This window comes from Bison bison, unplaced genomic scaffold (genome assembly GCF_000754665.1).
Source record: "Bison bison bison isolate TAMUID 2011002044 unplaced genomic scaffold, Bison_UMD1.0 scf7180017864160, whole genome shotgun sequence".
Lineage (NCBI taxonomy): Eukaryota > Metazoa > Chordata > Mammalia > Artiodactyla > Bovidae > Bison > Bison bison.
Window position 1 is genome coordinate 7,595,323 of NW_011494732.1, and position 14,232 is coordinate 7,609,554.

At 38.7% G+C, this 14,232-nt stretch overlaps 1 protein-coding gene across 1 annotated transcript in view; it reads left to right on the forward strand.

Moving 5' to 3' along the window:
- Positions 1-13,230, forward strand: part of RAD9B (RAD9 homolog B (S. pombe)) — a 29,449-nt gene extending 16,219 nt beyond the window's left edge. The window contains exons 7-11 of the mRNA XM_010841366.1: positions 3,164-3,270; positions 3,357-3,421; positions 3,949-4,071; positions 5,272-5,542; positions 12,697-13,230. Coding sequence (XP_010839668.1) covers positions 3,164-3,270; positions 3,357-3,421; positions 3,949-4,071; positions 5,272-5,542; positions 12,697-12,825 — 695 coding nt within the window. The 3' untranslated portion in view covers positions 12,826-13,230. The remainder of the gene's footprint in view (positions 1-3,163; positions 3,271-3,356; positions 3,422-3,948; positions 4,072-5,271; positions 5,543-12,696) is intronic.
- Positions 13,231-14,232: the final 1,002 nt, after the last annotated feature.

Sequence of the window (14,232 nt, forward strand, 5' to 3'; positions counted from 1 at the left end):
GCAGTAAAGAGTCCTACACGACTGGACGACTTCACTTTCACTTTTCACTTTCATGCATTGGAGAAGGAAATGGCAACCCACTCCAGTGTTCTTGCCTGGAGAGTCCCAGGGACGGCCTGGCGGGCTGCCATCTATGGGGTTGCACAGAGTGGGACATGACTGAAGTGACTTAGCAGCAGCAGCAGCAGCAAAGAAAGAATATAAAGGTAGAAACATTATTTGAAAGGTGGCGGATTCATGTTGATGTATGGCAAAACCAATACAATGTTGTAAAGTAATTAACCTCCAATTAAAATAAATAAATTTATATTTAAAAAAGTAAAAAAACACTGAAAAAAAAAGAAAGTGAAAAACCAGTATAACTAGTGCTTAAGGTGGGTCAGGTAACTTTGTAGTGTTTAGTTTTTGCCAGATGCTGTTCTAAATGGTTTACATTTGTGAAGCCATTTGATCTTTGTAACAACTCTGTGATGTAGCTACTATTAGTATCCTCATTTTCCATATGAACAATATGAAGCACAGAGAAACTAAGTGACTTGCTGCTGTCTCACAGTTAATAAGTGGTGGATTATGATCTGAATAGAGGCTGTCAGGTTCCAGGGCTTAGGCTCATTACCACCGTGCTCTTGTTGCTTCTCTCAAGTCTCATCTAGTATTCTTTTTTGGCACTTAGAAGTGCATGATCTGAAAAGTATATGCGTGGCTAGTGAGAGGGTCTGTTTTATATTCATAATGTCATCTCTGAATAAAGATGGCCATTTAGTAACCAGGAGATGCTATCCCTTGTGAGCAGCTTTCTAATGAGTAGTTATGCTTGACTGGGGACCCAGTTGTTTAATTTTATTATTGCACCTACTCTATTGTCAGCCCTCTGGGAGTGACATGAGCTTTCTTTTCTCAATTTATTTTTTAAAATATTCTTTTTTTGTATTCTTTTCCATCATGGTTTATTATAGGATATTGAATACAGTTACCTGTGCTATACAGTAAGACATGCTTATCCACTTTACATCTAATAGTTTGATTGGCTAATCCCAAACTCCCAATCCAACCCTCCCTTGCCCTCCCCCTCCCCCATGGCAAACACAAGTCGTGAGCCTTCTTGATTGAGATGAAGGTATTTGTAAGGTATTGTTTGGTCCTTTAAAAATATAAATACTATTTCTCCTTTGTTCTTATGCTTAAATAATTCATGTTCATTGAAGAAAATTAAGAACACACAAACAGCACGTAAAGTCACCTGGAATCCTCCTACCTGGAGAAAAGCACTTAATATAGAAAAGCACTTTTCTATATCTTATATCTGAGAACAGGAGATTGGTTTAATTGGTGAAATACAATGAAGCTATTATTAAAAGTAGTCTTGGGAGTTCCCTGGTGGCCTAGCAGGATTCTAGGCCTTCACTGCCATGGGCCTGGGTTTAGTCCCTGGTTGGAGAACTAAGATCCTGCAAGCCATGCTGCACAGCCCCTCCCAAAAAATAGTAGTCTTGTTTGTGTGTATGTATACATTTCTTTCTCTCTGGGTATGTATATCAAAGATGTTATTGAAGTTAATATTGTAGTGGAAAACACAAAACACCAACACACACAAATAATTTGGAAAAGGTACTTATTGACATAAGGGACTGAGCTTCCCTCATAGCTCAGTTGGTAAAGAATCCGCCTGCAATGCAGGAGACTCCAGTTTGATTCCTGAGTTGGGAAGATCCCCTGAAGAAGGGAAAGGCTACCCACTCCAGTATTCTGGCCTGGAGAATTCCATGGACTGTACAGTCTATGGGGTCTCAAAAGAGTTGGACACAACTGAGCAACTTTCAGTTATTGACGTGGAAATATAGCCAGGATATATTATTGAATAGATTATAAAATGGTATGCATAGTATGATTGTATTTTCATTTTTAAAATGCACATGAAATTTTAATAAAAGAGAACAAAATTCACCTGTTATTGTCTGTCTTTTGGATTATAGCCATCCTAGTGACTTCACTTTCACTTTTCACTTTCATGCATTGGAGAAGGAAATGGCAACCCACTCCAGTGTTCTTGCCTGGAGAATCCCAGGGATGGGGGAGCCTGGTGGGCTGCCGTCTGTGGGGTCGCACAGAGTTGGACACGACTGAAGTGACTTAGTAGCAGCAGCAGCAGTGGGTATAAAGTGTTGTCTCATTGTGCTTTTGATTTTCATTCGTCTAGTAACTAATGATTTGAGTATCTTTTTGTGTGTGCTTATTGTTTATTTGTATGTTTTCTTGGAGAAATGTCTGTTCATATCCCTTGTTTATTTTTCACTTGAGTTATTTGTCTTTATTGTTCTGAATACTAGCCCCTTATCATATGTGCCGTGCTGTGCTAAGTCACTTCAGTCAACTCTGTACGACCCAATGGACCATAGCCTGCCAGGCTCCTCTGTCCGTGGGATTCTCCCAGCAAGAATACTGGAGTGGATTGCTATGCCCTCCTCCAGGGGATCTTCCCAAGCTAGGGATTGAACCTGTGTCTCTTACGTCTCCTGCATTGGTGGGCGGGTTCTTTACCACTAGCACCACCTGGGAAGCCCCCCTTATCATACATATATTATTTCAAATATTTTCTCCCATTCTGTGAAGTTGATTTTTACTTTCCATTTTTTTCTTTTTTGGCCACCCCTCCCAGCTTGTGGGATAGAGAAAGTGGAGGTGGCAGTCTCTTAATGCCTGGGCCCAGACCAGAAACTAGCACTAGATGACTCCATCATATACTATTAGTGAGAGTAGACAGAAAGCCCACTCACCCCAAGGGGAAGGGACACAAGTATAGACCCTACCACTCAATGAAGAAATGTCAAAGAACTTGTGGCTATTTTTAACCTACAATTTATGGTTATATTTACTTTTCTTTTTTAAAAAATACTTATTTATTTGGCTGCACTGAGTCTTAATTGCAGGATCTTCCGTTTTTGTTGAGCTGTGTGGGATCTTTAGTTGCAGCAGGGAAACTCTCAGTTACGAAATGTGGGATCTAGTTCCCTGACCAGGTATTGAACCCCAGCCCCCTGCATTAGGAATAAGGAGTCTTAGCCACTGGACCACCAGGGAAGTCCCTGACTATATTTTCTTATTAAAATTTCACAAATACCTACAGAATTGATGTTATTCTTTATTTTCCTATAATATTGAACAGACCTGACCGATTCTGTATACAGTGAGATGTTTGTTGGTCCAGATGAGTTTGACTTCTTTCAAGTTGGAATTGACACTGAAATAACATTTTGCTTCAAAGAACTGAAGGTAAAACCAAAAGTAGTGTCCAGTTAGAATTATCGGTGGCAGTTTTTAATAAAGATTTCACATTTTCCCCCTTCTTTTCTTTTCAGGGAGTGCTGACATTTTCAGAAGCTATACATGCTCCTATAGCCATTCATTTTGACTTTCCTGGGAAGTAGGTCTTTGGGACATTTCTGAGTTTATTTCTTTTTCTTTTGTCGTATACTAATAAATAAAACCCTTTGGGTCACGTTGAAATTAATTCACACCTCAGGAATTCCTTAACTTTACTAGCAACACTTATCAAACTAAAATTTTGAAAGGTGTTGTAACCTAGTGTTCTTTTGATTGGTGACTTGATTTAGAAAAATACATTATTTTGCAGAGCAAAAACATTTATAAACTTGATATACTGAATAAATTGCCTAATTAGAAAATTATATATGCCTTAAACAAGTTAAATCTCTATGAAACTATGGTATGTTATATTTCAGAACTAAAATTTCAAAGAGATTGGGTTAGGATGTGGTAATTTTTAAGGGCTCTTTTAAGTCTAAGGACTATCTCAATTTGTGAAAAAACGATTAAGACTTCTACTTTTACTGTTTCTTTTTACTCCAAAATCAGCTATCATTTTCTAATGTTTTCCCAGTGTCCATCAGAAAATGAGTGTGGTTTTTGCTCTGGTTTTGCCTTTTTTAGACCCATGGCTTTAAGTATTGACGATATGTTATTGGAAGCCAACTTTATTTTGGCTACATTAGCTGATGAGCCAAGTAGAGCGTCTTCTCTACAAACACTGTATCTTTCACAAAAACAAAGAAGGTAAGCCTGTGTTTTTAATGTCTTTATTGGTTTGGATAAAGCTACTGCAATCTTATTCTGCAATAATTCAATGGCATTCATTTAGGAAACAACTGAGAAGGAAAACATTAAAAGATCTGAAATTTTAACTGAATCAGGAAGAGCTCCAGGAAGACCTAACTGTAACATAGAAATATCACCCATCTTTCACAGATACTTGCTTTTTTCTCTTATGATCACAGTTTAACAGAACTGTCTGGTTTATCTTTGTCATTACCTAAAACTCATTTGTGATTTCAGTGGCTGTTTTTTAGGAGTGATATAGTGTTAAGTTTCACAGGAAGGTTTGTATTCATTACCCAGAGCTCTCTTTCTTAGACATATGGACAGGCAGCCATTGTTTTTCTTTCTTTCTTTCTTTTTTTCCCTTTTGTCTCTCTCTCGTTTTTTTTTTTTTTTTTTTAATTTTGGCTGCATTGCATGGCTTGCAGGATCTCAGTTCCCTGTCCAGGGATTGAACCTAGGCCACAGCAGTGAAAGTGTAATGTCCTCACCACTGGACTGCCAGGGAACTCCCCCTTTTGCCTCTTAACTTTTTTTTTTTTTTGGTGGAGGCTACTTCATAGTAAAAAATAACAAATTTCTATGGGAAATTAGGAAAATGCAGTAAAGTACAAGGAATAAAATGAAAAACACTCACAATTTTACCACCTAATGGTAGCCACTGTTAATGTTTGACACACTGTGTTTTCTTTCAGACTTTTAATTTTGCATATATTTGCATTTTAAAACAAGATTGGCTCATATAGCATAGGTAGTTTTGTATCCTGTTTTTTTCCCACAAAATATTATATTGTGAACATTTTCTAATATTGCTGATAATGACTTAGAAACATGCTTTTTAATGATTCTATACAATTTTATCATACAGATGTATTGTAATTTGACTTTTTTTTTTTCCTACCTATGCCCTTCTACTGTGTCATAAGATTGTCTCCTGCACACTTGGGTTGCTTTACTGAAAAATTTGAATCTGCAAGAGAATTTCTAAATAGTCGTATATGTGAATCTTAACTTTCAAACAATTAGTTTGATGTTTTTTCAATATATTCCCTAAACTGGTGTTATCATTGTCATTTCATGTTGCTCCTTTAGTTATATACAAATATATATTTCAAAGTAAACAGTTCATTCATTTAATCTCTATTATTAATACCTCAGGTCAGAGCCGATACATTCAAATTCAAAGGCTGGTAAAAATGTAACCAGCAAGGTCCCAGAGTATATCTCAAGAAAAGTAGAACCCAAAAGGCTATATTCTAATGAGACTCCCAGGAACATTTCTACATTGGAAAATTGTGGCAGCCCTTTAATGAAAAGAGCGAACAAAGACATTACTGAAGTACCCGAAAGCGATGGAAACATGAGTGAAGTACCAGAAAGCAGTGTCAGCGACACGGAAGACGTGCCAGGGTCTCCATGTCTCAGGAAGGTAAAGGAACAACAACACTGAGACATAAGTAAGCCGAGGTCAAGCATCCTTGCTGTCCATCTCCCTTGTCAATCTCCCTGCCTCAGCCCACCCCCAATATCCTGGAAATTAATTTCATTAGTTTTTGATGGGGAGAGCTGAAGCCAGTCTGAGATGGAGAAAAGGCTGATTTATACAATGTCAATACAAAACAAATTGTTCATTGAGTAATTCTAACAAAGTATGTTTAGAGATTTGAGTCACTTGTTTTAAAGAACAAATTATGATTGTTTATAGCATATTATCTTTGCATACAAATATTGATAATATGCTAAAGTCATGTACTTTGTTTTCTAAAATAAGTGTCCTAATTTTCTTTTTCAAGTTTGGTCAAGAAACCTCTTATTCATGGTAGCACAGATATAAATTTCATCACAAGAAACATCACAAATTTCTTCGTAGTAGAGTCCCAGTTAATAACATTATTGTAATACCAATATTTTGCTATTATAGATGGATGATAAATTCTACAAAATGCTATAATGTTAAACCTTATGTCATCTATTGAACTGAAGATAAACATAATTTATTAGAAGTATCTTAAATAATGATAGTCCCCATTTTACATGTTTACATTAATGTTTTATTCAAGCTTGTTTTTCTGTTGTTATTATTGGTTTGGAAATATGAGTTTCTTAGAAATTTGAAAGGAGAAATAATATTGCTAGAAGTTACTACTTACTTCTCACTAGTCCTTTTCAGAATTGATAGTAATTAGCAAAATGGACCAATTTAAGTTGCATTTCCAAAGTGTCATTAGGATGGCAGTCAGTTTTTTACAAAGAGAAAGAGCAGGGAGCTGACACTTGCCATGTTACATACCCCTGTGAATTTTACATTTTGACTTTATTTCATTTTTAAGTCACAATATCCACTGCTACTGGGCTTTCCTGGTGGCTCAGTGGTAAAGAATCTGCCTGCCAGTGTAGGAGATGCAGGTTTGATTCTTGGGTCAGGAAGATCCCCTGGAAAAGGAAATGGCAACCTACTCCAATATTCTTGCCTCAGAAATCCCATGGACAGAGGAACCTGGCCAGCTACAATCCACGGGGTTGCAAAGAGTCAAATACGACTGAGCAACTAAACAATGACAATGCTGTAATAAAGACTTCTAGGGTCGTAAAATTGGACAGTAAACTCCACTTATTATTCAGTTTGATCCCATAAGTGTTTATTGAATACCTGTTATATGCCCAGTACTTATGGCAATTTTCTCTTCTTGTTAATTACTAACTTGGCCATAAAAGAAAACTAAAATGTGTCTTTTCATTATGCAAAAACATTTTCCCCGTCCTGTTTTTTGGTCACACATATTGTGCTTACTTTTATTTTTTTTACAGACTACAACAGGAACACATTTCCCTGCTGCTTCATCTCCCTGAAATTCACTAAGATTGCCAATTTCCTCACTAGGGAAAGTGACATTTAGAGCTGTAAGCTCCACGGGTTTCATTACAGCACTCTTTTCTTTTCTGTCATGTCACTTACATCCTAAATTCTAAAAAGAAAACTCTACTTTGGAAGGGAAGTTTTGCCTTAACTCCTGCAGAAATGAGATTACATTATGGGTAAATGATTTAGACCCTTATCATCTATCTGAACTACGGGGAGCCTTCTGATTGGCCTCCATACCTCCATTCTTCTCCATTCTTGTTTTCCTCCACACTGTACTAAAAGATTCTGTTTGGACCTTACAGTGAGGTATAGGGCTCCTGGGTTGGAGCCTCTGCCTTGCCACTTGTGTGACTTGGGCAGGTTACGTATCTTTGCTTCAGTTTTCTTTCTGTTGGTAAAATGAGGATAATAATGATGAATTGTGAAATTGAATTGTTGTGAATTAATTGAGCTAATAGCTGGAGCTGGCAGATGGTCGGTGCTCAGCATCACTCTCCTGCTTTTAAATCTCTTGGATTGTCCACTTTTCCCATGGAATTTCACTTAAACTCCTTGAAGTGGCATTAGGGGACTTTGCCTAGAGTATTTAATATAATCTCATTTCCTCCTCTGAGGTCCAGTTCTAGTCCTTCAGATTAGGTTTTAATGTCTGGTAGATTTAGTATCCCTTTGTAGATTCTGTCAGTTTTTTTCCTGGTTATTCCTGAGTATGTATTTTTTATTTGAACTTTAATATCAATGTATCCAACTCCATAAAAAAAATCTATTGGTGTTTTTTTTTAATTAGGATTTCCTTAAATTTCTGTTAACTTGAGGCTGTTAAGTGACATCTTTATGATGTTGAGTCAATCTGTCTATGAACACAGGCAATGTATTTCCCTTTATTCTGGTCTACTTTTGTGTCTTTCAGCAGTGTTTTAAAATGTTTCTCATACATTTACACATTTATTATTAAGCTTATTCCTAAATAATTAACCTGTTATATTGCTATTGTGAATGGATGTTATGTTTTCTGTTTTCTCACTGCCTTTTATGTATATGAAGGCTATTGTTTTTTGTGTTACTTTTATATCATACTACCCTGCTGACTTATGTTATTATTTCCATTCGTTTTATCACTGATTCTCTCAGGGTTTTTAGACATACTTACTATATGTCACTTTTTTATATACCAATAGTTTCATTTCTTCTTTAATGCCTCCAACTGACTTTTGTTCAGTTGCATTAGCACATAACCTCTAGTACCACATTTAGAGTGGAGAGAATGGGCCTGCTTGCTTAGTTCCTGATCTTAATGGAAACATTGTGCATATACTTTTGTGTTCTACTTTTGCTCATATTATTGCACCTACATTTCAGGGTAGTAGTATTCCTCTTTTCACTGTTCAAACTCCTGCCCACCTTCAAAGCCCAACTCAAATGATACATCTCCTTCTGAAGTCTTCTCATTCTACTCATTATTACTGTCACATAATAACTGGGTAGATATGCTTGTTACTCCACTAGGTAGATTGTGAGTTCATCAAGGGCAGACCTGAGTCTTATTCATCTCTGTATTCTTAGTGCATAAGCCAGTAGTTGGCAGACCTCCAGACCTGGTTTGGGATAGCCTGAGAAAATTTTAAAAATCCCTCCAATAGTATCACAAAATTCCAAAATGAAACCAATTTTTAAATTCACCTTATTAAAAAAATAAATATATGGTAGTATTCTACTTTGGGGAAGGGGGTTTTCAAAATTAAACTATTGTAGAGGAGTATTGGGCTTCTCTGATAGCTCAGCTGGTAAAGAATCTGGCTGCAATGCAGGAGACCCTGGTTTGATCCCTGGGTTGGGAAGATCCTCTGGAGGAGGGCATGGCAACCAATTCAAGTATTCTTGCCCAGAGAAGTCCATGGACAGCAGAGCCTGGCAGGCTACAGTCCATAGGGTTGCAAAGAGTCAAACATGACTGAGTGACTAAGCACAGCACAGAGAAATATTACTGTATTCTAAATAATGACCAATATTTTTTCCATTGTGGATTTTCAATAAGTTTAATCAAGAAGTTATACACACATACACACACACAAGAAGTTATACACAGCTCTCAGGGACACCAAAATGAGGAAAAATATCTAGAATTGTTACCTTTTTTTACTGAAGTATGATTGACCTACAACACTATGTAAATTCTATGTGCATAACATAATGATTCAGTATTTCCACACATTACAAAATGATCACAATAACAGAAATTTAGAGTGGTTTTCAAAGACCAAAGTCCCATAAAAGTTATGATAATATTGTTGACTATTTCTTCATGCTGTATGTTTCATCCACATGACTCATTTATGTTGTAACTGGAATTTGTACCTCTTAATCTCCCTCACCTGGTTCATTCATCCCCCCCACACCTCCCCGCTCTGGCAGCCACCTGTTTGTTCTCTGTATCTATGAGTCTATTTCTGTTTCCTTATGTTTGTTCACTTGTTTTGCTTTTTAGATTCCATATATAAGTGAAATCTTATAGTGTTTTTCTGTGACTTATTTCCCTTAGTATAACACCTTGTAAGTTCATTGATTTTGTTATAAATGGCAAGACTTTTATTCTTTTTCGTGGCTGAGTAATATTCCTTTGTATATATGCACCGCATCTTCTTTATCCATTCATCTATTGATGGACACAGGTCACTTCTATATCTTGCTATTATAAATAATGCTGCAAAGAATATAGGGGCTCAGATACTTTTTGCGTTAGTGTTTTTATTTTTTTCAGAAAAACAGCAGGAGTGGAATTGCTGGATTGTATGGCAGTTCTATTTTTAAGAAAACATGTATACTGTTAAATTTTTCTATAACAATGCACCTTCTTACTCAATTCATACAGAACTTGGACTCATTCCAAGTTGCATAGCTATTCACAGACTTTCTGCATTAGAAGACTATTAGATACTAGGGAAGGGCTTGATCATCCAGCCATGAACGATTTAGAGGCTGAAGAGTAGGGGGGGACAAGAGGGGGTAGCAAATGACATTTGACCTTAAGTCAATGGCAAATTCAGGGCAGCTCTCAAAGACCATAGTAAACTAAGATTTTTAGCTTACCAGTGTATTAGTTTCTTATTGCTGCTATAGCAAATTACCACATGCTCAGTGGCTTAAGACAACACAAATTATCTTTCAGTTCAGAAATCAAAAATGGGTCTCATTGAGCTAAAATCAAAGCATTGGCAATGCTGTGTTCCTTTGTGGAGACTAGGGAAGAATCTGCTTTCTTTCTTTTCCTTTCTTCTTGAGATCATCTGCATTCTTTAATCATGGTTACCCGTCAGCTTTAAACCAGCAATGGTTGGTGGAGTCCATTTCACATTTCCTCACTCTGATGCTGATTTCCACATTTAAGGGTCATTGTGATTTCCCATTGGGCCTACCTGGATAGCAGCCTTATTCCACTTGCTCTTTTAATTCCCCTTTGCCTTGTGATATATTCACAGGGTCCTGGGATTAAGACGTGGACATCTTTGGGGGTGAGGGCAGACCTCATTCTGGCTACCACAGGCAATATCACAGCTAATTTGGGGTGTTTCATCTGAAGCCCAGGTTCAGCAACTGCTGTCTGAAGTGCCCCGTGTGGAGGGCATCTTCAGTTTCTGATTTGTAAGGATGAGCCAAGAATAGGGATCGTTTGTTTATTCATGCTTGATACCTACCATATGACTCCCACCAGTGTTTGTTGAGGGCCTTGCACCATAGATGTGGGGTATACAATGGTGTGCAAAATAAACAAGAAAGGTTCCTACACTTGATTATAGACTGGGGATGGGGGGGTGGGGAGGTAGACATTAAACAAATAATCATATGACTAAACATATGATCATTTAAAAAAACTAACCTGTGATAAAGGGAAAGTTCAGGGTGCTTTGAGAGGATTTAAAGTGTGAGCTGACCTAATCCAGGAGGTCAGAAAGTCTTTGAAACTGGTGTTTGGAGCTGAGCTGGAAAGGATAAGATAGTAGGGGGAAGCTGAGTGGATGTGGCATGTGCAAAGGCCCCTGTCATGGAGGGAGTGTGGTAGTTTTAAGGACCTGGAGGAAGACCAGTGCGGCCAGAGGGCAGATAGACAGGGGAAACAATGGCACAGGGTGAATGAAACTGGAGCAGTGAGTGAGTTCCAACTCATGTTGGGTGTAAATGGCCATATCAGGTACTGTGGCATTGAAAGTATTTGAAGGGTTTTATGAGACATCTGATTATTTTAAAATGCTGATATTCCTATCCAGTAGAGGGGAGGCATGGGAGAGGCTGGGAGTCAGAGACAGGGAGGGAAGGACTGACTCTGGTCAGGAGTAGCTTCTGTCACAGCAAGAAAGCTACCCACAGTGCAGTGAAGCAAGACTGGAAACTCAGTTGTGTCTGAAAGATGGTGATTCAGTAGCAAATGGAGATAAGTAGCCAAAGTAAACAGCTAATTGAAGAAATAAAACAGCAGGACTTTGTGATGGATCGGTCATGGAGCTTAAGGGAAAGGGAGGTATCAAGGTTAGAGAAACAGGTTCAGTGCTAAGATCATGAATTCTATTTTGCATGTAAGTTGCAGAAATCAAGTAGGATATAGGAAGCTCAAATTCTAACTGTGAGACTCCCTGGCATATACACAGTAATTTCTGCCAGCAGTGTGAATGTGAGTTCTAGAGAGAGGGTATGGCAGAGAAGACTGCCACCACTTAGAGCAGTGGCTCTTAACCACAGCCAGGGGACACAGAGTCATCAATGTCTGCAGACACTTCCGGATGTCACAGTTCAGGAAAGCGGGCTGCCACTGGCATCTCGGGTAGAGGCCAGGGGTGCTGCTCCGTGTCCTCCCAGGAGCAGGACAGCCCGCACAGCAAAGAAACTTAAGTCCTCCAATGTCAGCACTGCTAAGGTTGAGAAACCCTGATTCAAAGTGTGGGTAGAAGAGGGTAAACATTCATCTTTGTTTCATTTAAAGATAAATTTAATAATAATAAAAGGCAAGCCAACTGAAAAGAGCAACCAGAAGAACATAGCATGGGGAAGGTATGAGAAGAAAGTGTCAGAGTGAGTATCTAGTGGGGTGGAGACTGAAATGGCCATTAGTTTAGGGAATCTGGCAATTTTTGGTGACCATTATAAGGACAATTTCTGTATGAGGGTCAGGAGCTTTTTTAGATAGGACCTAAGAGTAGAATGAGAAAATAGAGAAAGCACCTGTAGACAGTTCCACAGCAGAGATTAAGTTGGAGGGAGGACGTGGATGAGGCTATATATTTTAATGAGACATCTGATTATTTTAAAATGCTGATATTCCTATCCAGTAGAGGGGAGGCATGGGAGAGGCTGGGAGTCAGAGACAGGGAGGGAAGGACTGACTCTGGTCAGGAGTAGCTTCTGTCACAGCAAGAGGGAAAGGGGAGAGGATGGGTGAAGTGGAGGAAGATAGCCAGCAGTCTCCATCTGTCCCCCACAGCCCTGGTGTTGGTTTCAGTGGCTCGGGCAGGGTAGTCCAAAGCAGATCACTGATCCCAAACTGTGTGCCTCTGGAGTCCAGGGAAGGGTTTTACTTTAGGATGTTTTGGGCCACTCATGAAGGTTCTGGGTATCTCATGAACCATCAGCTAATGTGAGACCACAGTGGCTGAGTTTCTGAAAAGGGGCATTTGATAAGCACTAACTTGCTTTGAATAAACAACAGTTATTCTCCCCCCCACCCCCCACAGTTCTCCTGCATGTTCTTTGGAGCAGCTTCTTCTGACCAACAAGAACCTTTCAGCCTCCCTTTCCAGAGTCTGGCAACAGCAAGTGGCAGTGAAGAAGACATGAATAATGGCAGTTTCTCCACATTCTAACAGTGATGGCTGAGCTCACCCGCCCCGTCAATTTACTGGTTCACTTGTACCACAAACACATTTTCACATTTAACTCTGTGAAGATACTGTCTTGGGCTTCCTGGAGAATGGGCTACTGGTTATCTACACATCACCTTGTACAACCACCATATCTAGAAATAACTGCTTGTCAATAAATGTAACTTGCTTTAAATCCATTATGCTATGTGGGAGGCAGAAAAGTTTTTTGTGTAGGGAAAAAGCTCATTAGAATTTTCTTCAGTTCAGGGAATTCCCTGGCAGTCCAGTGGTTAGGACTCTGAGTTTCCATTCAAGGGGCAAGCGTTTGATCTCTGATTAGATCACAGATTCCGTCTCTGGGACCTAAGATTCAACAAGCTGCATGGCGTGGCCAAAAAAAAAAAAGAATTCTTCAATGTATTGTTTATTTACAATAGTTTTTAGCATTTTCTTTGCAGTTTTATAGTTATTTAAACTTCCTGTAGCAGCCATTTCGAGTGCATCAGAATGGCTTGTAAAGTTCAGGTATCTTTTGTATTTGATTGCAAGTATTTGAGTTTTGATGCTTTCTGACAGATGAAAACGTCCTGCAGTCTTTTCTCATGTAAGATCATAACTTTGACACAGCAGGGGACGAAGAGTGAGGTGAATGGAGAAAGCAGCATCAACATGTAGCACCATCAGGTGTAAGATGGATCGCTGATGAGACGTGGCTGTACAGCAAGCACAGGAGCCCGTCTTGCGCTCTGTGATGGCCTGGAGGGACTGGATGAGGGAGCCCCAGAGGGAGGGGATGTATGATTATGGCTGATTCACATTGTTTTATGGCAGAAACCAACCCAACATTACAAAAATTAAAATAAATAAAAGGCAAAAAACCCAACTTTTTCTCCATTGCTTATATTAAGAATTTAAGTTAAATAATGTGACTTAAAAAATTTTGCAGTGTGATGCAGAAAAGAATGGAAGGGATGCCAAAAAATTATTTCTGTATTAGCTGACATAGAACAGCAGCCTCCACTGCCAAGAGAGCCTGGGTCTGGAGTGGAATGAGGGGGAAGATTAATGTCTCTGTTCTTTGCCTCTTTAAGAATTAGCTTCTTACCTGCACAAGCTAAACAATCTGACACAATAACATTGTTATGTAACATCTTATGATGCATGCCTCTCCCTCCCCTAAACCTGTTTCTAGTCAGTTATAACCTGACAAACGACTTCTGTAACACCTTATTGTTAAGTCTGTGAAACCATCAAATCACAAGGAAATATTAACTGGCAAGCAATTGTGCTTTAGATTTTGTGAGGATTAACTAAACAAAGGTGGCTGAGTGGATTAGTAAACTTTAGAACTGTGAACAGAGTTCTGACTAAAACCAGAATGGGTCTAGCTTGGTGATGAGTCAGAAC